We start from the raw sequence: 25,274 nt of genomic DNA, 5'->3' as shown, positions 1-25,274 counted from the left end.
ACATGAGTTGGGGCAGCCGGTTAGCCAATATGTCTTGAAGATGAAAGGCTATCTGAATCAATTGGAGCACCTAGGTTATGCTATGCCACCAGTTCTTGGAGTGCACTTGATACTTACTTCACTATCCAAGGACTATGATGGTTTTGTAATGAATTACAATATGCATAGCATGGGAAAGACCATTCCCGAGCTGCATGCAATGCTTAAGCAAGCTGAAAAGGGGCTACCAAAGAAGACTCCTGCAGTCTTAACTATAAAGGAAGGTAAAATCCAGAAAAGAAAGTCGCAAGTTACTAGTGGAAAGGGAAAAGGAAAGAGTAAGCAAGCTTACACTCCCAAGAAGAAAATTCCACCACCAGCAAAGAAAGAGCATCCCGCAAAGAACATGGCTTGTCACCATTGTGGCCAGATTAGTCATTGGAGATGAAACTGCGTGCTTTACTTGGAAGAGTTGAACTCTATAATTTTCCTAATAAAACTTGGGTGTATGACACTGGTTGTGGTACTCATATTTGTAATGATATGCAGGGACTTAGGAAAATTCGGAAGCTGAATAAAGGGGCTTTGGATCTGTACCTTGGCAATGGCGATCGTGTAGCTGTCGAAGCTATAGGAAGCTATGAGTTCATCCTCCCAAGTGGACTTATTCTTATTTTAGATAATTGTCATTATGCACCTTCTATTACTAGAGGTGTTATTTCAGTTTCTCGTTTGAAGGATAATGGTTTTAATCATATATTCACAGATTATGGTATTTCGGTTTCTAAGGATAATATTTTTTATTTTAATACTATTCCTAGAGATGGTATTTTTGAAATTGATATGCATAATCTTGTTCCAAACGAAAGTTCTATATTTAACTGTAGCTCTAAGAAATTCAAGCATGATTTGAATTCCACATATCTATGGCATTGTCGTCTTGGTCATATAAATAAGAAACGCATAACAAAGCTGCAACACGATGGGCTTCTTGAGTCAACCGACAATGAGTCGTTTGACATATGCGAATCTTGTTTATCTGGAAAAATGACAAAGAAACCCTTCACCCACCAGGTTGAAAGGGCGAGTGATCTACTTGGACTCATTCATACTGATGTATGTGGTCCATTTAGAACAATGTCTAGAGATGGAGCTACCTACTTCGTTACTTTTACTGATGATTTCAGTAGATATGGTTATGTTTACTTGATTAAACATAAACATGAAGTATTTGAAACGTTCAAAGCGTTTCAAAATGAAGTAGAAAATCAACTCGAAAAGACCATTAAGGTTCTACGGTCTGACCGTGAAGGCGAATATATGAGTCAAGAGTTTTTAGATCATCTGAGAGATCGTGGGATTGTCTCACAATTTACTCCTCCTTACACACCTCAGCATAATGGGGTGTCAGAAAGGAGAAATCGAACTTTGCTTGACATGGTTCGATCAATTATGAGTCTAACAACTCTACCACCATCCTTTTGGGGATATGCTCTAGAGTCTGCTGCACGCATTCTCAACATGGTTCCAACCAAGAAGGTAAACAAGACACCATATGAAATATGGCATGGGAAGGTCCCAAATCCGTCTTACTTGAAAGTCTGGGGTTGTGAGGCTCACGTGAAGCGTGATACACCAAACAAACTTGAGTCCAGAACTATCAAGTGTATCTTTGTAGGATACCCAAAGGAAACGATGGGATACTACTTCTACTATCCAGTAGAAAACAAGGTTTTCATTGCTAGATATGCTGAGTTTTTGGAGAAGAGTCTCCTCTTACAAGAAGCAAGTGGGAGCACTGTAGATCTTGAAGAAATTCAAGAACAAGATACATTACCTTCTGAAGACACTAGCAAAATTCGTACTGAGCCGCAACATGAAAATTTCGAGGTGCAGGACGAAGCATGTCTCATTCGTAGATCTAGTAGAACCTCTCGTCCACCAGAAAGGTTAAACCTTATGGTTACGACAGAGGACTTGGAATTAGGGGATCTTGACGAACCCGCTAATTACAAAGCTGCATTATCAGATCCTGAATATGATAAATGGCAAGATGCTATGAATGAAGAGATGCAGTCCATGAAAGATAATCAAGTTTGGCGCTTGATTGATCTCCCACCAAACAGCAAGCCTGTTGGGTGTAAATGGATCTTCAAGAAGAAGACCGACATGGACGGAAATGTACACACCTTTAAGGCCCGCTTGGTAGCAAAAGGTTATACTCAAACCTACGGGGTTGATTATGAAGAGACCTTTTCTCCAGTGGCGGACATTAAAGCTATTAGGATACTCATAGCTATAGCAGCGTACTATGACTATGAGATTTGGCAAATGGATGTCAAAACTGCATTCCTAAATGGTCACCTTAGCGAGGACGTATATATGGTGCAACCTGAAGGGTTTGTGAATCCTAAGTATCCTAATAAAGTATGCAAGCTTCAGAAATCCATTTATGGATTAAAGCAAGCATCAAGGAGTTGGAACAAGAAGTTTGATGAGAAAATCAAAGAATTTGGTTTCTCACAAAACCTTGACCAACCCTGTGTGTACATGAGAGCTAGTGGGAGCGTTAAAGTCTTTCTGATCTTATATGTTGATGACATATTACTCATGGGAAATCATATTCCAACGCTACAAGACGTTAAGTCCTGGCTTGGAAAATGTTTCTCCTTGAAAGATCTGGGAGATGCAGCGTATATCCTAGGAATCAAGATCTATAGAGACAGATCTAAGCAGTTAATAGGTCTGATTCAAAGTGCATATGTTGACAAAATCTTAAAGCGATTTAAGATGGAAGCTTCCAAGCGAGGTAGTCTTCCAATGCAACCAAATGTGGTATTGAGTAAGACTCAAGCCCCCTCTACACCCGCAGAGGTGAAGCGAATGACTGGAGTTCCATTTGCTTCAGCTATTGGATCCATCATGTATGCTATGAGGTGCACTAGACCAGATGTTTCTTTCGCTCTCAATATGACGAGCCGATACCAACAGAATCCAGGTGATTGTCACTGGACTGCTGTAAAGAATATATTGAAGTATTTGCGAAATACTAAAGATATGTTCTTAGTTTACGGAGGTTTCGATGAACTGAGCGTAAAGTGTTACACTGATGCTAGTTTCGAAACTGATCGAGATGATAGTCGATCACAATCTGGCTACGTTTTCGTTAAGAACGGAGGTGCAGTCGACTGGAGAAGCTCGAAGCAGAGCACTACAGCGATGTCTACAACAGAATCAGAATACATTGCTGCATCTGAAGCTGCTCAGGAAGCTGTTTGGATCAGAAAATTCATATCTGGGCTTGGCTTTGTTCCCAGCATTGAAAATCCCATGGACATGTATTGCGACAATACTGGTGCTATAGTAATAGCAAATGAACCAGGAGTTCTACGTGGTGCCAAACATATCCTTCGAAAATTTCACTACATACGTGAAGTTATAGAGAGATGTGATGTACGTATTCAAAAGGTTCCAACAGAAGACAATCTAGCTGACCCGTTCACAAAGCCAATGTCTTGTACCAAGCATGTCGAGCATTCTAGGAACATTGGGCTTAGACCAGCTAATAGTTTTATGTAATTTTAGTATTTGGATAATTGGAACATGAAAGCAGTTTTTATTGTAATGAATTGATATAATGTGTTATGATCGTTTTTATTTATAATTACTGTGTTCTATATTTGCATGTTTAAATCCATGAATAATGACTTATTCTAAATTTTCCATTGTCGATTGATGATACGGGAGTAACATCAAACTAAGACAAATGTGAGTGTTTGATATGGTGTAATGTGTTACTATCAAACTCACATGTATTCATAGGATGAATATTGGAATGACCCAACCTCGAGATTTCACTGCATGGATCGGCGTCAATAGTGAAACTCGCAAGTGGTTATGTCATAAGTCCTTCGACCTGAGATGCACGCCGGTTTCGATGTGTGGAGCATTATACTTTGATATGGTTAAACGCAGTCCTGAATAAGGCTGTTATAAAAGCCATTATTGGGTGTAATGTAAAGCTCGTGACAGACACGTGTATGCAAGATAGGATTTGTTCCTCCAATCTGTTTGGAGTTAGATACTTTTGAGCTCCTCGATGAATGAATAAGATATTTGTGTGGCCGCACCCAAATGTAATTGAGATGATACTTAATTAGTTTGGTGATCCAATTCATTTATGAGAATCGAGAAATAAAATTGTTAAACAAATGAGAAAGACTGATGATCCATGTCTCAAGTTTAACTAAAGTATCTGAAACAAAGGGATAAATGACATTTAACACTTACAATGAGTAGTTCTGAGAAACTACCCTCACATGAATTTGGGGACAATGGCGTGTTGCTAGACGCTAACCATTGTTTGTATAGTTACCCGGTGTTGTGCCGTGCACAAGTGGGAGTCTGTAGGATTTATGCGCAAGATACAACACATAACTATATGGCTGAATTAATGTGAGCTTTCGGGGTCACACACATATACACCTAGACATCAATTAATAATATATATGTGATATATATATATATTATTAAAAGTAATAAATAAAATTAATTAACTAATAGTATATATGTTAATTAATTAATCCTAATAAGGATTCGTATGCAGCAAGACACAAATATGGTTTCCATATTAAAATATTGTATTTTTGAGATGGATATATATTCCATCATAGGCACCGACGTTTCGACCTTATATTATATATATATCCTTTAAGAATACAAGAAAAGAGGAGGTGTTTTTAAGTTTTCATTCTTTTTCCGAGAGCCGCAAAAAAAGAAAAAAAAAACAACAATTGCTCAATTTTTTTCGACTAAAAATAAAGCACTTCCTCATTCGGTTTTCGAGTACGGCGTGTTCGACAAATAAACAGAAAACATATATTCATATATTTTGAGTCTTTACAATTTGAATAAATAATCATTGTGATTATTTATTATTTCTTGACGGGACTAGCACATCCGTTTGACGTTGTTTGAAGTGTAGTGTGGACTACCCTAGCGGCAATCATACTTTTGATTGTTAGTTTCTCTTCTATCATTCCGGTTCTTCAAGAAAGGTATAAACTTTAAACTCCCTTGTTGTTTATTTATTTAACCGTATAAATCATATGGATCCGTTTTTTGGTGATTTAGTTATTAATATAATTAATACGCTTTCGCTTAAAGTTATTGTTATTATATGTATGTACATGATAATAATTAATTTGAAAATTATTTTCTTAAAACCCTAAATCACCGACATTAACTTGAATCAATTTCGTTGTCTCTTAGAATGGACTCATAGTCTTAACGTTGTCTATTTTTGGTGGTCGAATATATATCTACTCTAAGAGATTTGGGTGGTCGATTTTGTCTTTTAACATAATGTATTTTTTTTACTTGTAGGTGTTCGATCATTTTGTAACCGGTTTTCCTCGTAACTGGGAGGAATTTTATACAATTTGCACAAAAGAAGGATCTTCGGCTGAATGTGTCTCAATAGGTAAATAACTAATAATATCTTAATGCCATTTTTGAGTAGAAACCTAAAAGTGTAACATCTTTATTCTTGTTGGGCCAAAGATTCATATACTATGTTATGTTATATCTTAAGAAAAAGTAGTCATCTTTTGAAGATTTAGTTAGTTAAACATTCATTCCCGTACAAATATTGTTTTTTCAGAACATGAATTTCTTACTTTATACATATGTTGAACATTTTCAGCACAAGATAATGGGAAAGACTCCATTGAAGGACATGCTGATTGTTATAATGATAAAGCACCGCATCAACATTGTGATAGCTATATTTTGGGTAAGGAAGCTCAAGATAACGGATACACGATATCGAGAAATAAAGCTACTACTGTCCGTGAACCATCCTCACCTGAAACTCCACGTGTATGTTTTTTCATTATGCATCTCGGTTCTTCGCTACATTTCATCAATTTAATAAATGCAAAAGGAATTTCTCTTAATTATTATGTCCTTCCGAGCATTTTATGTTTTTTTGTTGTCTTTCTATTTTTTTTTTTAATGTCATTAGTGAATTTTCATTGCTTGATCTAGTAAAATGCTATATTGTGGTCTGAAATTGCATGAATTTGGAAGAATTCCTTTTCACGATAGAGAAATTATCGAGTTCGTGTGAAAGGCTCCAATTTTTAATGCTAAATGAAAAACAATGACTGTTTAAGTCTTTAAACTTGCATAAAAATCAATCTGTAACTCATATGTTAGGCTTAATAAATTGATATCACATAATCACATAATCTTATTAATTTCCAAGTTTTAATCCATTAAGCTGTATAAAAAAGTTAGCTCCCAAGCAGAGTTGCACTTATCCAGCTTGATCCATCAACCCAATTTAATACTTTTTTTTAATCTCTTTCATTATTATGGTTCTTAAACAGGAGCACATAATTAAAGCTGTAAATGATGACTTTTATGATAAATCTCCCGTGAAACAAGAGTTTGATGTTTCAAGTCTCAAGATGAGTCCCATCATAAGAAAGGATGTGGACTCGTCTACAGAGTCGGAGTGTTTAGGGGTGTCAAGCAGGCGCGTAACAAGATCTATGGATAAAAAAGTTACCAGTAAAACGAGTTCTTCATTAGTGCATGATGTATCCAATTTTGACAAATTTGATCCCGAGAAATTGAAAGGTCGTAAAATTTTAAGGATGTATTCAAGAAAAGCGTCTGTGACTCAGATCAAGTTTCGAAGAAAACTGACACCTGGCAGGTCACAGAGTGAGAACCCTAAAAGGAAACACATAAGTTCTTATTCTACTCCAAGGTCGATCAAGGTAATTATATAAGCCTTTGGATACAAACAACTTTCTAAAACTTGGATATAATATGTGTGTGTGTGTGTGTGTGTGTGAGAGAGAAGTTTAGGTGCTTTAAGATATTTTATTTGTCATGCTTAATATTTAAATACAACTATCTAGATTTTCAAATTAAAATTGTTCTGTGACAAAAAAAGGACTTGAATTCAGGTCTTATCAATATCATTAATTTATTTTCTGAACTGTGATCTAAGTAAGTTGCTGCATTTATATCTCAATTGTTAACATATTTAAGTTTGTTAAACTATTTAGTGTCCATATACGAGAACGCATATCTTCTTCATGTATAATAAGAAAGTTTAGTTTGAGGCATAAATAGAAGAATGTGAATCTAAATGTATGTCCTTCTGAATCTCAAAGTATGTCTCTAGTGTGTAAAGATACTTTATTCACGTATGGTATCTTTTACAGCTGTAATTGTTTTGTATACGTGTTTTGTTTAGCTTATAATGATTGATCTTATTGTATAGGGGTCCAATGAAAGATGTGGAAGTGCAAACATTTTGCCGTTAGAATCTTTCAGTGAAAAAAGATCTAGATCGGGTAAAGAATTATTTTAATCTTTCAGTGCACCTTTAATTTTAAGTACTTGTTTACCTATACAACAAATGAAAGTAACACGCGTTATTTTAATGCAGGAAGAGTGCTTCTACCTACTTTGGAATTTTGGCGCAACCAGAGATTGGTTTATGATGAGGTTGGTTTGTTATACCTTTTAAGTTTAACCAACTAATTTTATCAGCTGTCATATGTAGTAAATATCTATTTATTTTCAAAATTTGGTATTTTTATGGGTGGAATTTAAGGTTTTCCCTTAGAGAAATATGTCTTTTCCAAAACACCAAATGTTGACATAATAATGCTAGTTATAAGTTTTGATCAATCACTTGCAACACACGAGTCAGTCGATTCAAACTTTTCAAATTACCAACTACATGGTTGGTCTTTCAAATATTGTGTAGTCCCGACTCAGTGTTGTACTAATATCTGAAAATTGAAGGGCCATTCGTGTTTGTGGATGTCGAGGACTGCAAAATCATAAATCTACGAGGCTATCATGTTATGTTTGCAACGCATATGTGTGATTTCTCATATATTAAAAATCTCGGAACATCTTATGTTATAGTTGTATATAATCATATTTGAAATCCAGATGTTTACCACGTTGACGTATTTGTTTTTTTCTAATTACTTTTAGGATGGACAAGTGTGTGGAGTCCAAGAACCAATGTGACACAATTGTCCATCACTATTCTGCATGTGTTAATTGTTATCATGATCGATCACGTTGTATTGTGCTTTTGAAACTGTAATCTATGTAACGCTTGCTGGCTTCTAATCGCTGCTCTTAGTCTATTACTAGTACGGTTTTGTGAATATAAATTAATCGCTAGGCTGTCCTAATTATGATTATTTTTGGTCAATTTTACAGCTGAGAAGTTAAACAGCTACCTATCTAATATATGCACATGCTTTGTTTGCCAGTGCGGTTAAATGAAAGTTTAGTTTTGTGATCTTGTTTTGATCCTACTAAAAGATGAAAAAAGATAGTCACATAAACTATAACCTAATAACTTAAGTAATGATCAGACCTCTCCCTTTCATAGATAACTCTATGGGTGATTTCATCTTTGAATGTGTTTAGTCAATACTTATAAATCATTGAGTTGGCACAAAAATAGATCATTTATACATCAACACGTGCAGTGTGATGTTGCATTTATAAAATTTAATGGTGCACGTATCACATCCTTGAAATTGGTTTCGTTTATCATTTGAAAACTACCATTGAAGAAGGTTTTCGTCTCAAGTTGATGTTAGATATATCAATGCCCTTCACACATTAGTCCTCTTTTCAATCTTAAATCTCATTATATATGTATGGGACATTGATATACCCAACATTATTTTACTTTCATTCATCATAATTATGCATTAACAGAATGTACAGTATAACATGTTAATGCACAATTTATGATAGATAAAGTAAAAATGATGGTGAATATATCACCATCAATGTGTGAAGTGGCAGGTGGTTAATAGAAAAGTAATGGCATATCCAGCTAAATTATTTGTTAACAAACAGATCTAATACATGGTAAAATTAAAATAAAGATCCAAGAGATTAAGAAAATATTTAAGCATATCTCTCTCATATGTTGATTTGTTATTATTCATTAAGTTGACTCAACATTTTTGTACCAACTTATTATTTTGCCAACTGAAATACAAAGTAATGTGACTATAAAAAGTACACGTGATGAATCTGCCAATGTATTATCTTACAAGATAGTGAATCGGTTCGGAAAGAAATCTTTGAAAAAGATGGTTAACTGTATATGGGTTGTCCTAATTATGATTATTTTTAGTAACTAGAGCATCTCACAACTGCACATCACATGTACTTATATAATCAAAGCATGTTGTTGATTGTTTCATTTATTAGACTATCTTAATAAATCTAACTTTTACCTATCATTTTAGTAATTCGTCAACCTACTGTATGATTAGTTTTAGCTACTAAATTTTTGATTGTTACTATTAAACATCGTAGCTTCATATATATTAGGAAAAAAAGTATAATTAATATACGTTTTCTCATTGTATTATATCATTAACATGGGTATATGATTGGATGATATTTTTCATGTCACTTTGAATTGCATAATGATATTTTTTTTTGTTTTTTGAATACTTTAATTTACATGAGTTTTACATATATACTTCATGAATAAGATCCGTGGGTAAACCCGCAACCCGCGAATATCCGTGGGTACGGGCATGGATCTTAAAATAAATCCGTTAACCAAGATCCGCGGGCTAATGGATCCTCAAAAAATCCGCGGATGTGGGTGATGGATGTAGTGGATCCGCGCCCACGTCTTGTGTTGTTCGTTTGGTGTGTTTCCTTTTCATCGTTTGTAATCGGTTTTGTTTTGTTAGTTTGTCTTTATGGTTTATGGGTTGTTTGGGAGGTTTGGTTATAGATAGTTTTCGTTTGGATATTTCGAGGTGCGAGCTTCCCGGTTTCACAAGTCTTTTATAATCGTTGTTGAGAGTGTTTTCCTTTAAAAAACGGTCTCGATTTTTCGTTATTTTGGCCGAAAATGTAGATATAGATACCACTGATGAAAGGACCCGTCCTAATCCATCCGGAAAAAGTCCATATCGATTACAAACGATTCACAATAGTTGGTTACATCGCGAGGTACTTGACCTCTATATGATACATTTTACAAACATTGCATTCGTTTTTAAAAGACAAACTTGCTTTATATCGAAAATTGATGACATGCAAATCATTTCATAATATATTCAACTATAATTGTCTAAATAATAATCTTGATGAACCCGACGACTCGAATGCAACATCTTTTGAAATATGTCACGAATGACTCCAAGTAATATCTTTTAAATGAGCAATTGCACAGCGGAAGACTTCTTTTATACCTGAGAATAAACATGCTTTCAAGTGTCAACCAAAAGGTTGGTGAGTTCATTAGTTTAGCATAAAGAAACATTTCCATCATTTTAATAGACCACAAGATTTTCATTTCCAGTTCTCATAAGTATACGTCCCACACATGGAGACAAAAATCATTCATATGGATTGAACACCTGGTAACCGACATTCACAATATGCATATAAGAATATCCTCATCATTCCGGGATCCTCCTTCGGACATGATATAAATTTCGAAGTATTAAAACATCCGGTACTTTGGATGGGGCTTGTTGGGCCCGATAGATCTATCTTTAGAGTTCGCGTCAATTAGGGTGTCTGTTCCCTAATTCTTAGATTACCAGACTTAATAAAAAGGGGCATATTCGATTTCGATCATTCAACCATATAATGTAGTTTCGATTACTTGTGTCTATTTCGTAAAACATTTATAAAAGCGCATGCATTCTCAGTCCCAAAAATATATATTGCGAAAGCATTTAAAAAGGGAGTAATGAAACTCACCATACTGTATTTTGTAGTAAAAATACATATGACGTCATTTAACAAGTGTAGGGTTGACCTCGGATTCACGAACCTATATCATTTGTATATTTATTAATATGCATAGTTGAGCAATATATATATATATAAATTTATTAGTTATATACTTTTTTATATTAATAATATAAATATATATATATATATATATATATATATATATATATATATATATATATATATATATATATATATATATATATTTGTTTCATATATTTATTTTGTTATATAATATATTACTTTTCGTTATGTTATATGTATTAAATATATTTTTATATATGTATATATTATTTGTTTGTTAAAAATAATAATATTAATAATATTATCATAATCTTAGAAATGGCAAAATTTATAACAGTGTTAATACTTAATATTATTAGTAAAGGTAGTAATATTAATAATAACTCTATTAATGATAATAATAGTGATATTAACAATAATATTTGTGAAAAATATTAATTTTACTATTAATGATAGTTATAATATTGATTTTAGTAATTACATAATAATAATTCATATACTAATACAGTATTGATACTTATGTTAATATTAACGTTAGTTTTAATAGTACATCTTATAATAACGATAATAACAGTAATTTTTAATAAAATGAAAAGTTTATTACTAATGATAATGAAAATAATAATTTTTATAGTAATATATAATACTTAATAACAATAACTATTATAGAAATTTCATTACTCGTGAAAATATCAATAACCATACATATGTTAATCATAATCGAAATCTTCATATTAAATTTCTAAACTAATAACTAAAGCTTCTATAACATCATTTCGTAATCCGGATCATAATAGTAATAGTAATACTTATATTAATAATACTCATAATAATAATAATATTTAGTGATAATACTAGTGCGAGTAATGATAACGATATTAATATTAGTGATAATAACAATAATACTAAATAATATTACTTGATAATGATGATAATATTAGTAATAACAATATTAATAATAATATTCATATTTGTAATTTTTTTAATTATGAAAAAGATAAATATTAACTAATACTTATTTTAGTATTAATAATAATAATCACTATAATACTTGTATTAATAACAATATCAATAACCATAACACTAATAATAATAATAATGAAAATGATAATAATAATAATAATTTTAATAAAAGGAACTACCTTCTTTGAGGAAAGCCTAAAAAAAAATATAATGCTCCATGAGGGACTCGAACCCGGGACCTCTCGCTAACCTGACAACCCATCTAACCATTCGTCCAGTCTGTTCATTCAGAGATAACCCACAAAAAAAAAATATAACACGTAATATGTCCTGACTTCTTCTTCTCCCCATATTTGTTCGACCAGAGGCCTTCAGGACTCACAAAATTGAGAAATTGAGTTCATTGATTAATTTAAAACTTGATATCCAATAACTACACACTCTCTTGTGATTAATTGAATTGAAAAAGAAAAAAAAAAGAGACTGCTGCTCGTCGCTGCAGTATAAAAAAAAATGATTTTCGCAAAGGGTTATGATTCAGGTAAATGTTATAACACGAATTAGTTTGTAATTTGTTTATAAAAACTAATGGAATCATAACTTTTACTTGAATCATAACATAATATACTAATTTGAGGGAAGAACACTAGTTGACTTTTTAAAAAACAAAACTTTGACTTTGAAATTCGGATTCGATATTGAAATTTGGAACTTCAAACTTTGTAGATAGTTTAAACGAAGGATTCCCAACAAATTTGCATTTCTACTTTTTGAAAATTCGATAGAAATTGAAATATGATGAAAAAGTGCAAGACATATGAACGAGCCTTTTTTTCCTTCTTTATTTTCTGTTTTATAAACTCAATTGTCAGCAGATAAGTAAATAAACTCCGTAATTAAAGGGTTTAGGTAGTATATAAATTGTTTAAATGTTGTTTTGTTGTGTGATTATGTGGGTGCCAGGTCTCACGAGCATAACAGTACAATATAGGTAAGAAGAAAAAAAAAATATTGATGGTGATATATAAAACAATTACGCCTAATTTATGTCTTTTAATTTTATCCATTTTATATTTAATTAATATTACTAATTAATAATTATATTAATAACAATAATAATAATAATAATAATAATATTTATCTTTATAATATTAACACAAATTTTTCTATTATATGTTAGTATAAAACCGTGTATCTATATGTATCTATATATATATATATATATATATATATATATATATATATATATATATATATATATATATATATCTATCTCTATTTTTTTTTATCCTTTATTTGTATATCTTATGTATTTATATATCAATCTTAAATATAACAATAATAACGATATTACTAAAAATAACACTAATAGTATTGATATAACTACTTATGCTTAACTAATTTCATATCTAAATAATACTGATATCAATATTAATAATGGAAGTAATACTTATCTTAATTGATGAAAGTAATAATAATATAAGTACGACAACTATATTTTTAGTTGTAATTACATTTAATTATATTAACATTACGATTTATTACTTGTGTAATGTTTACAAATCATATAATTGAACATTTATAACCTACCTATATAATATACCTGTAATAATAGTTATACATCGAAATCACCTATATTTGCACATACATTCATTTTAAATTACAAATTAATTATTTTGTATCTTATTTTATATATTTAATTCTAATGTTTAAATTATATTTTATAATTTTAAATTATTATTCATATACTTACATTTATATATATTTATAAATCTACATATTTATTTATAATTAATTGTTCGTGAATCGTCGGGAATGGTTGAAAGGCAAATGCATACATGTAAACTGTTCTAAAGTTTTCGAGGCTCAACATTACAGACTTTGCTTATTGTGTTGGAAACGTATAAAGATTAAGTTTAAAATTTGGTCGGAAATTCCTGGGTCGTCACAGTACCTACCCGTTAAAGAAATTTCGTCCCAAAATTTGAGTGAGGTGGTCATGGCTAACAATAAAAATGTTTTCATGATGAATCTGAGTTGTTAAATAGAGTTCTATCACTATTGAATAATATAGATAAAACGATTTGATTACACGAAGCGTACGAATGAAGTTATAACTAAATAGTGAAATGAGATAGACAAGTTTCATCATAACTTTTCACTAGTCATGGTTGAATTTAGAAAATAAGGTGCGTCTTAACTTTTGATGTTATCTTGGTTGAATTCCGGAATTCAAGGGATTAAAAAAAATCTTCGAATCTAAAAGATTTGATTCTTCGGCGAGTAAAGAAATTAAGATCTCTATAATTAACTATGGTGATCTGCCTCGATTACTCTGTCTGATATTTTTACTATAAATTTTACCTTTTCCGTTCCATTAATTTTCACCACTTCAATACTCAATTTCCAAATTCAAAAGATCGTGAAAATGCTTAATCCAGTTCTGATCATTGTCCTTATCCTGATTATCGCAACCATCATTCTCCGTTTCCAACTTCCACCGGAGGAATCCGTTTATTTCTACTATGCTTTAGGGATTATTGTATTTATAATCCTCCCGTGTCTTTATATTGCTATACACACTAATATCCACGGTTTGTAATTTCGGTGTTGTTGTTGGGCTTTATATTTTCTCTTATATTTTGGAGCTCTTTGCCTTTTTATTATCCTCCCAACTTCTAGTAAAGCGGGTAACGGTCCAGAATTCGTAAGTATGGAATTTCGAATAAACGTCGTGTTCTAAATAAGAACTAATGTATTAGCACGATTTGATTTATCAAATTACCAGAATCACTGAGAATAAAACTATCAAGAAAATACTTTCTTGATATGTTTAGAAGTTAAGCATAATGAAAGAGTCATGTAACATAGCACTTGATGACGTTAGGATCTGTGAATCATCACGTTCCATTAGAAACTCAGCATGACTTACTGTAATATAATCACGTTGATCAAGTGTCATTATATTATACTAACCCATGCATCAGTTCCCAACATTACTTCAATAACATTCATATTTTAAGCTCTAAAGTTTACAGAATATAGAAACTAACAGTTTCTATATGATGTATCACTGATAGCACGAAGAGATTAATGATTTCAGATAAGAATAGTTATAAAAATATCTCCCGAAATATGGAGGATATTTATAATAAAAGATACGATAATATCTCGGAATATCTAAGATCAAAGGATGATAGAAACTATTATCTGCAAGGGTTTAGAGTAAGGAGCAAGATATTCACTAAAGACTTTAGCAGACATTGAATCATTTGGATTCTTTGAAGTCAAACTTATTCTTTGTGATTTGTCCACGGCTTTCTTCCTAGTTTCGCATAATCTGCTTTTCGTTACTAAATTTTCTATTGAATGTATCCAATATAATAATACACAGGAAGCACAAGGAGGTATATAATTTCGGACGAGAATATTTATGAAAATATCCTCAGAAATATCGAAGATATTGATGATGATATTTTGGAATTTCTAGTTCGATAATTGATGGAGAAAGATTTTCCGCAAGATTTTAACATGACTTCGGAGCAAGATATTCTCTAAAGATTTCAACGGATCCAGAATTATCTGAATTCTTTGAATATAGGGTATGGTCCTTGTATTTGTCCTTGGTCTCCTTCATGGTTAACTCTATCCGTTTTCCAGTTCCAACATTTCTGAGCTTTTCCAACATATTATTATTTATCATCAAACTTCTGATGATTAAGGTCGTTTACGGTTGTCTACGGTTTCTGCTGCTTCATTCAGCTTTTTCAACATTCAGAGTATTGATTTGTAGACTGAGTGCTTTTCAGAATTTCAGAATGAAAAAATCATAATTCTAAGAGAGAAATGTTATACATATAACTGTTGATGTAGATATGCTCTGAGTTTTCAAAGTACTGATTGCTAATTCCTGATAATTGGTATGGCAATTCTCGTTACAAGATGCAGATGAGTATATGATAAGAATTCAATAGATAAATATAATGATTTGTCGGAGAGATTTAAGCCAAGGAGCAACGAGGTTGCTGGTACGTCTACTGTTAATATGGTGGGATATAAAAGAGTTCTCTGGTATCAAAAGGGTAATCGTATATATCAGGATTATAGTAAGGCTATTTCAAATGACAAGTAGAAGTTGACTTGCTGGAGCTGTGACAAAATTGGCTACTTTAAAAAGGGATCGCAAAGTTATTTTTGCTAATAAATGCCAAAGGATCTGACGCGGCTGCGTGTTAAACTTTTACTCAGTTGCCGAGAGTTTCTCCGGTGCAATACTATATACATAAATCTTTCCTTCCGTAGATGAAGTGCGGTTGGTTCATCCTCTCGATTGAGGTGTTTTCAAGAATCATGAAAGGTTTGAACGTAGATTGTAATCGTCAAGATACAATGAGGTTTAAGATGAAATCGAGTGGCAAACTTGAAGAATTGTTTAGTTTCATATGTTATAATCAATATTTTAATTCATTTTAATTGTCCAATGTTGATAGTCCTCAGTTGATAATCCACAGTTAACAGTCCAATAATTCATATATAGTTTAATATATAATATTCGATTTAATTAATATGTATCGTGACCCGTATACGTCTCAGACTCGATCACAACTCAAAGTATATATATATTTTGGAATCAACCTCAACCCTGTATAGCTAACTCCAACATTTGCATATAGAGTTCCTATGGTTGTTCCGAAATATATATATAGATGGGTCGATATGATACAAAACATTGTATATGTATCCCGATAATTAAAGTGCGTAAAATAAATAACAGAAATTAAATGACGATAAATAAAATTGCGATAAATTAAAATGTAATCAGTTAACTAGGAACAGTTAGCTAGGATTTTGTTAGCGTGGATTCTTAAAAAAAAATTCTCATAGTTAATTTGTTTGTTTCTAACAAATTTTATTCCGTCAAATGTTTTCTTCATTATGCCACTTGTTGGATTCTGATAGGTCAAAATCCAAATATGAAATTGAACTTGGATGAAAATAGTTGTTCTTTGGTGAATGGATACGTATATGCGTGAATTTGAGCAGTGTTGTTAATGACTGCTGAATCTGAATTGAAGAATGTACAGTATAACTTATTAATGTGAAATCTGAATATTCCTCGGATATTACCTACCCGTTAAAAAAATATTTTCACCATTAACAGTTTGTACAAAAGAATTTTTAATCACAATCTTTATGAAAATATACTCACATATATATTTTCTTCAGATGTAACCATGGATTTAATGAGTCAATATGATATTAAACTCTTTTGATTTACCATTTGAACAAGTATATATAATCTCTAAAACATTAGAGTTTACATAATCATCATGTCGAACGAAGATAAATGATGTAGAACTTCATGTAGAACGATGATTATACTCGAGGTACAGAATGAGATGTCGAAGCTGGTGATGCGGATGTTGTTGTTGGTGGTACTAGTGCTGTTGGTGCTAAGGTTGGTGATGTGACTGGTGTTGGTGATACTGCTGATGCTTGAGAACTGTGTACCGTGCTCTCTAAAGTTAACACTCGAGCTCGAAGTTCTTTAACTTCTTCTACTAACCCTGGTTGGTTATCAGTGTGGGGTAGAGGTTAGATATCCTCTCTAGTTCCGTTAATGGTAGTCTCAAGACGAAAAATTCTGGCAAAAAGGGTATAAACGGTGTTGCGAACAGGTTCGCCGGTGAGCGGGTCGAGTATTCCAAGGTTAGGTGGTAAATTCGGTTCATGATATGGAGTACCTTCTTCCCTTCTCCATAGGGTGAGTATGTCGCGAACCCACCCCCATTTCTCTAGTAATCACGATAGTTGATTGATTGGTGTGCTCCTGTCACGCTGTCTTCGGAGTCAGAGGAACTTGATCGATTCGTAGAGGCCATCTTACGCGATCTCATGAAAGATTTTTGATATGAAGAGTTTAGTGACAGTAATTGATAGTTGGATGGTATTCTTAATGCATAATTTACATAGATATATATAGTACCAGGATCCCTTAAATTAAGGAGAAATTTACGAGAGATATCAGGCAAGGTCTACAGTAACAGATACGCTAAGATATGAGTTGGCAGATACGCTAAGATACGAATTTTTGTCTATACACTATTCATGCAATCATTGCAGTAAGATGTGTCTAGACTAAGAATGATAAGCAGGTAATTTCCTAAGGATGGTAAACAGATGATTTTCGACAAAAATGATAAGCAAAACTTTTGACATGCAGACACGGTCGAAGTCCAGACTTACTAATGCATCCTAACGATTTATTAGTTAGGCACACTAATGAAGACCTGGTTCGCTAAGACCACCGCTCTGATACCAACTGAAAGGACCCGTCCTAATCCATCCGGACAAAGTCCATATCGATTACAAATGATTCACAATAGTTGGTTACATCGCGAGGTACTTGACCTCTATATGATACATTTTACAAACATTACATTCGTTTTTAAAAGACAAACTTGCTTTATATCGAAAATTGATGACATGCAAATCATTTCATAATATATTCAACTATAATTATCTAAATAATAATCTTGATGAACCCGACGACTCGAATGCAACATCTTTTGAAATATGTCATGAATGACTCCAAGTAATATCTTTTAAATGAGCAATTGCACAGCGGAAGACTTCTTTTATACCTGAGAATAAACATGCTTTCAAGTGTCAACCAAAAGGTTGGTGAGTTCATTAGTTTAGCATAAAGAAACATTTCCATCATTTTAATAGACCACAAGATTTTCATTTCCAGTTCTCATAAGTATACGTCCCACACATGGAGACAAAAATCATTCATATGGATTGAACACCTGGTAACCGACATTCACAATATGTATATAAGAATATCCCCATCATTCCGGGATCCTCCTTCGGACATGATATAAATTTCGAAGTACTAAAACATCCGGTAATTTGGATGGGGCTTGTTGAGCCCGATAGATCTATCTTTAGAGTTCGCGTCAATTAGGGTGTCTGTTCCCTAATTCTTAGATTACCAGACTTAATAAAAAGGGGCATATTCGATTTCGATCATTCAACCATATAATGTAGTTTCGATTACTTGTGTCTATTTCGTAAAACATTTATAAAAGCGCATGCATTCTCAGTCTCAAAAATATATATTTCGAAAGCATTTAAAAAGGGAGTAATGAAACTCACCATACTGTATTTTGTAGTAAAAATACATATGACGTCATTTAACAAGTGTAGGGTTGACCTCTGATTCACGAACCTATATCATTTGTATATTTATTAATATACATAGTTGAGCAATATATATATAAATTTATTAGTTATATACTTTTTTATATTAATAATATATATATATATATATATATATATATATATATATATATATATATATATATATATATATATATATGTTTCATATATTTATTTTGTTATATAATATATTACTTTTCGTTATGTTATATGTATTAAATATATTTTTATATATGTATATATTATTTTTTTGTTAAAAATAATAATATTAATAATATTATCATAATCTTAGAAATGGTAAAATTTATAACAGTGTTAATACTTAATATTATTAGTAAAGGTAGTAATATTAATAATAACTCTATTAATGATAATAATAGTAATATTAACAATAATATTTGTGAAAAATATTAATTTTACTATTAATGATAGTTATAATATTGATTTTAGTAATTACATAATAATAATTCATATACTAATACAGTATTGATACTTATGTTAATATTAACGTTAGTTTTAATAGTACATCTTATAATAACGATAATAACAGTAATTTTTAATAAAATGAAAAGTTTATTACTAATGATAATGAAAATAATAATTTTTATAGTAATATATAATACTTAATAATAATAACTATTATAGAAATTTCATTACTCGTGATAATATCAATAACCATACATATGTTAATCATAATCAAAATCTTCATATTAAATTTCTAAACTAATAACTAAAGCTTCTATAACATCATTTCGTAATCCTGATCATAATAGTAATAGTAATACTTATATTAATAATACTCATAATAATAATAATATTTAGTGATAATACTAGTGCGAGTAATGATAACGATATTAATATTAGTGATAATAACAATAATACTAAATAATATTACTTGATAATGATGATAATATTAGTAATAACAATATTAATAATAATATTCATATTTGTAATTTTTTTAATTATGAAAAAGATAAATATTAACTAATACTTATTTTAGTATTAATAATAATGATCACTATAATACTTGTATTAATAACAATCAATAATAACAATATCAATAACCATAACACTAATAATAATAATAATGAAAATGATAATATTAATAATAATAATAATTTTAATAAAAGGAACTACCTTCTTTGAGGAAAGCCTAAAAAAAATTATAATGCTCCATGAGGGACTCGAACCCGGGACCTCTCGCTAACCTGACAACCCATCTAACCATTCGTCCAGTCTGTTCATTCAGAGATAACCCACAAAAAAAAAATATAACACGTAATATGTCCTGACTTCTTCTTCTCCCCATATTTGTTCGACCAGAGGCCTTCAGGACTCACAAAATTGAGAAATTGAGTTCATTGATTAATTTAAAACTTGATATCCAATAACTACACACTCTCTTGTGATTAATTGAATTGAAAAAAAAAATAAAAAAAAAGAGACTGCTGCTCGTCGCTGCAGTATAAAAAAATGATTTTCGCAAAGGGTTATGATTCAGGTAAATGTTATAACACGAATTAGTTTGTAATTTGTTTATAAAAACTAATGGAATCATAACTTTTACTTGAATCATAACATAATATACTAATTTGAGGGAAGAACACTAGTTGACTTTTTAAAAAACAAAACTTTGACTTTGAAATTCGGATTCGATATTGAAATTTGGAACTTCAAACTTTGTAGATAGTTTAAACGAAGGATTCCCAACAAATTTGCATTTCTACTTTTTGAAAATTCGATAGAAATTGAAATATGATGAAAAAGTGTAAGACATATGAACGAGCCTTTTTTTCCTTCTTTATTTTCTATTTTATAAACTCAATTGTCAGCAGATAAGTAAATAAACTCCGTAATTAAAGGGTTTAGGTAGTATATAAATTGTTTAAATGTTGTTTTGTTGTGTGATTATGTGGGTGCCAGGTCTCACGAGCATAACAGTACAATATAGGTAAGAAGAAAAAAAATATATATTGATGGTGATATATAAAACAATTACGCCTAATTTATGTCTTTTAATTTTATCCATTTTATATTTAATTAATATTACTAATTAATAATTATATTAATAACAATAATAATAATAATAATAATAATAATAATATTTATCTTTATAATATTAACACAAATTTTTCTATTATATGTTAGTATAAAACCGTGTATCTATATGTATCTATATATATATCTATCTCTATTTTTTTTTATCCTTTATTTGTATATCTTATGTATTTATATATCAATCTTAAATATAACAATAATAATGATATTACTAAAAATAACACTAATAGTATTGATATAACTACTTATGCTTAACTAATTTCATATCTAAATAATATTGATATCAATATTAATAATGGAAGTAATACTTATCTTAATTGATGAAAGTAATAATAATATAAGTACGACAACTATATTTTTAGTTGTAATTACATTTAATTATATTAACATTACGATTTATTACTTGTGTAATGTTTACAAATCATATAATTGAACATTTATAACCTACCTATATAATATACCTGTAACAATAGTTATACATCGAAATCACCTATATTTGCACATACATTCATTTTAAATTACAAATTAATTATTTTGTATCTTATTTTATATATTTAATTCTAATGTTTAAATTATATTTTATAATTTTAAATTATTATTCATATACTTACATTTATATATATTTATAAATCTACATATTTATTTATAATTAATTGTTCGTGAATCGTCGGGAATGGTCGAAAGGCAAATGCATACATGTAAACTGTTCTAAAGTTTTCGAGGCTCAACATTACAGACTTTGCTTATCGTGTTGGAAACGTATAAAGATTAAGTTTAAAATTTGGTCGGAAATTCCCGGGTCGTCACAACTGAGGCATTGCCTGAGTGGTACAACTCCTATGTTGATTCCGGGCTCAGTCTTTGAAATAATAGGCGAGGGTTCGAATCTTGGGAGGGGGGTTTTTCTCAAGTATTCTATTGGGGTGATACGGTGCATGCCTCAAGTCTCTTAGTTTAATCCAAAACACACCAGGTACCCAATGCGGCGATGGTGTGTAAAGAGTTTCCTCCTTACGCGTGTGTGAGTGATGAATAATAGCATTCCATGTCGATATCGCCGTTAAAAAAAATAGATATAGATATAGATACTTCAATTAATTAGAAGTATTTTTTAGTATAATTAGTATGAAGTTGCAAGTAAATTCATACACGGTTATATGTATATATGGAATGTTCTCTGGCGTCAATTTATCATCATTCAAGAATTTTGAACATAAATAAGTTTTATATATCTGTGGTATGATGTTTGGTATCACTAAACACGTAAAATCTCCTCCATTTTCACGTTTAGTATTATTCAATCATTCAAGAATTTTGATCAAAAGAAGTCAAATCTAATAATCGTTTTATTTCATAATCCACTAAATGCTAGGCTGTCATTTGTGTTGAAGTTCCCTCAAATCATGGTCTTATGTGATTGGAAGATAGTGCACCTTAGTGACCTTCATGATCTCCATAATATTCCCACATCACCATATGACCTTTTCATCTCTTTGTGCTTCAAAGAATTAAACATTTTAATATGTGTTTTATCTTCTTGGAATCATCCCCTAATTATAATTATATTTTTTCTGATTAATTAGCACAAAACCAAACTACTTGTTTTTTAAAATATTCCAAGTTCAATTATTTTATTATCAAAACCATATTTTATTATCAAAACCAGCTTTTGGTCCCCACCCACATAATCTTCTACATTATCCACCTATAAAAGCCATAACATTCTTTATAGTCTTCATAACTTTGTTTGACAATTCAAGATACTATGAACATGGATTTATTGATGAATGCAATGTCTTGATAATTGTTACAGGTTTGTATATTTTTTAAAGTTCCATAAAAATGGGATTTGTGGAAAAAAAGGAATGCGATGATCATAAAGACAAAAACATGGAAAACTCAGAAGCTGATTTGGACATTGAAGATTCAAGTGGGTTGGTAAACATTTATAGGAACATGAGCGAGAGTTCGATATGTGCAACCGAAGATGATGACGAAGAAGATGTTCAAGGAAAGATACAAATCGGCCCTAAACGCACCCTTAAAGAACAATATGAAGCAGACAAGGTTTTTTTTTTTTTTTTTTTTTTTTTTTTTTTTTTTTTTTTTTAATATGCTGTCACATTGAACGTCAATTTCTAACACATTTATGTTTTAATCCTCATATAATTAGTAATCAAAATATTTATAACTATTTTTTAGGATGATGAGAGCTTAATGAGATGGAAAGAACAACTTCTAGGATCTGTGGATATTAATGCTGTTGCTGGTACATTTTCAATAATAATTTTCAAACACGCTTCAACGTAACGAGACGTTATTGCAAGATCTTGATAATGTTAATTTATGTTTTGTTACATTAACTGTTACAGAAACATTAGATCCAGAAGTCAAGATCTTGAGCCTTGCTATTGTATCTCCTGATAGACAGGATTTGGTTCTTCCGATTCCTGATAGCAAAAAGATCAAAGGGACGTGGTTTACGCTAAAAGAAGGAAGTCGTTACACCATTAAATTTACATTCCAAGTTTGTAACAACATTGTGTCCGGTCTCAAGTACACCAACACAGTATGGAAAACTGGTATTAAAGGTATGATATGACATATATACATCTCACCAGTCAAATAAGAAATATGTGGCCTAGCGGGGAGCCCCTCGCCCCCTTGACCTTAAGGTCATAGATTCGAGTCCTTTAGGACATTATTCGTGTAAAATTATATAGGATGCATGAATTTACCCTTCTAAAAAAATTAATAATAATAGAAAAAAAAAAGAAATATGTATGTTTATTGCATACACATAAATACACCAATAAGTGATATACATTTTTTTTTTTTTTTATAGTTGACAAAATGAAAGAAATGATTGGCACTTTTAGTCCTCAACAAGAGGTTTATACCCATGAACTGCCTGAAGAAACTACCCCATCTGGGATACTTGCTAGAGGATCATATTCAGCAAGAACTAAGGTTAGTTTCTAACTTTAATGAGCTTAATTTTCTCATATAATTTAGCATAGTTTGTGGTTTTTTAGGATATTTTGAAAAGATCATGTTTGGGTTATTTCCATCTTTTGCAGTTTGTTGATGATGATCATAAGTGTTACTTGGAGTTGAACTACACCTTTGATATCAGGAAAGACTGGCAATCATCTTGAATCGAGCGAATTTCAATTTCTAGTTTTGAATGTTTTTTTCATCATGAAAGTGCAAAACTTAAGGTTGTGATTGTTATCTATGTTATGAGTAGTTACATTGTAAAAGTTTCTTAGATAGATGTTATTTTAGATGTTTTTGAAAAACCAAACTTTAGTTAACAGAGTTTGCTTGTGGATTTTTCCTTCTCTATCTCAAGTTATGAAGTGGGTACCTTATTTTAAAATCATATTAATCTTCTCCTAAATCTTCCCTTATGCTGTGTTCTCGAGTTTTTTTTTAATGGAAAGGAGAGGGTGAAGAAGAGAAGAGAGAATAGAGATGGAAAGGATTATAATATAAAATAGTTTATGGGCATTTTCGAGTTGAATAGAAATTAAAAGAAAGGAAAGGATAATAATCTCTTATTTCTATTCTCGAGTTACGGTGGAAAAGAAATGATAGTGATTAGAGTATACAATTTTACAATTATACCCTTTCATATATTTTAAAAAGTAAATTCAATTGTAAACCACTAAATCAATTATATGAATGCAGAAGATTAGAAAATCAAAATAATAAACCATAAATTGAGTCTAGATAAAAAAAAAAAAAAAAAAAAAAAATATCACAACCCAAAAAATCTATTTTAATCCAAACAAAAACGTACTATATGATCTTAAAACATCAAATATAAATAAATTTTAAATAAGTTTACCTGCAAAGATTCTTGATACCTATCAATAATAGAAGATTGGAAAGAATTTTAAATAACTTTTGTTTAATCGTAAAACAAGAATAGAAGATTGGAATTAAATAATAGAGTTTACAAGGATAAAAAAGTCATTATACACATACAAGATAAGTTTTCCACTGCAATCTCCCCAAATTTGGGCGGATAACATTCCGGACAAAAAGTCTATCTCCTATCACCCCAACCCCTCTCTTCCCCATTCCTTTCTTTTATGAAAAAAAACTCAAAAATGGTGAAATAGTGCACTATCTCTTACTCCCCTTTCCTTTCCTTTAAAAAAAAAACTCAAGAATACAGCGTTAAGCAT

The 25,274-nt window shown here is 30.9% G+C and overlaps 1 protein-coding gene across 1 annotated transcript; it reads left to right on the top strand.

The window, feature by feature from the left end:
* The first annotated feature begins 22,902 nt into the window (after positions 1–22,902).
* LOC139872615 (rho GDP-dissociation inhibitor 1-like) lies at positions 22,903–24,322 on the top strand. The gene is made up of 5 exons (XM_071860526.1): positions 22,903–23,145; positions 23,281–23,347; positions 23,451–23,669; positions 23,924–24,048; positions 24,159–24,322. Exons 1-5 carry the CDS (start codon positions 22,921–22,923, stop codon positions 24,234–24,236), a joined length of 714 nt encoding a protein of 237 aa, XP_071716627.1. The 5' UTR covers positions 22,903–22,920; the 3' UTR covers positions 24,237–24,322.
* The last annotated feature ends 952 nt before the right edge of the window (positions 24,323–25,274 follow it).

Source organism: Rutidosis leptorrhynchoides, chromosome 10 (genome assembly GCF_046630445.1).
Source record: "Rutidosis leptorrhynchoides isolate AG116_Rl617_1_P2 chromosome 10, CSIRO_AGI_Rlap_v1, whole genome shotgun sequence".
Lineage (NCBI taxonomy): Eukaryota > Viridiplantae > Streptophyta > Magnoliopsida > Asterales > Asteraceae > Rutidosis > Rutidosis leptorrhynchoides.
The sequence above is the reverse complement of the archived record's forward strand: the minus strand, read 5'-3'. Positions and strand labels throughout refer to the sequence as shown.

Excerpts from the sequence above, each read along its gene's own strand:
- LOC139872615 (XM_071860526.1), top strand. The coding sequence starts at position 22,921 with ATGGGATTTGTGGAAAAAAAGGAATGCGATGATCATAAAGACAAAAAC. Across the intron at positions 23,146-23,280 it reads AACAATATGAAGCAGACAAG|GATGATGAGAGCTTAATGAG; the intron begins GTTTTTTTTTTT and ends ACTATTTTTTAG. Across the intron at positions 23,348-23,450 it reads GGATATTAATGCTGTTGCTG|AAACATTAGATCCAGAAGTC; the intron begins GTACATTTTCAA and ends TAACTGTTACAG.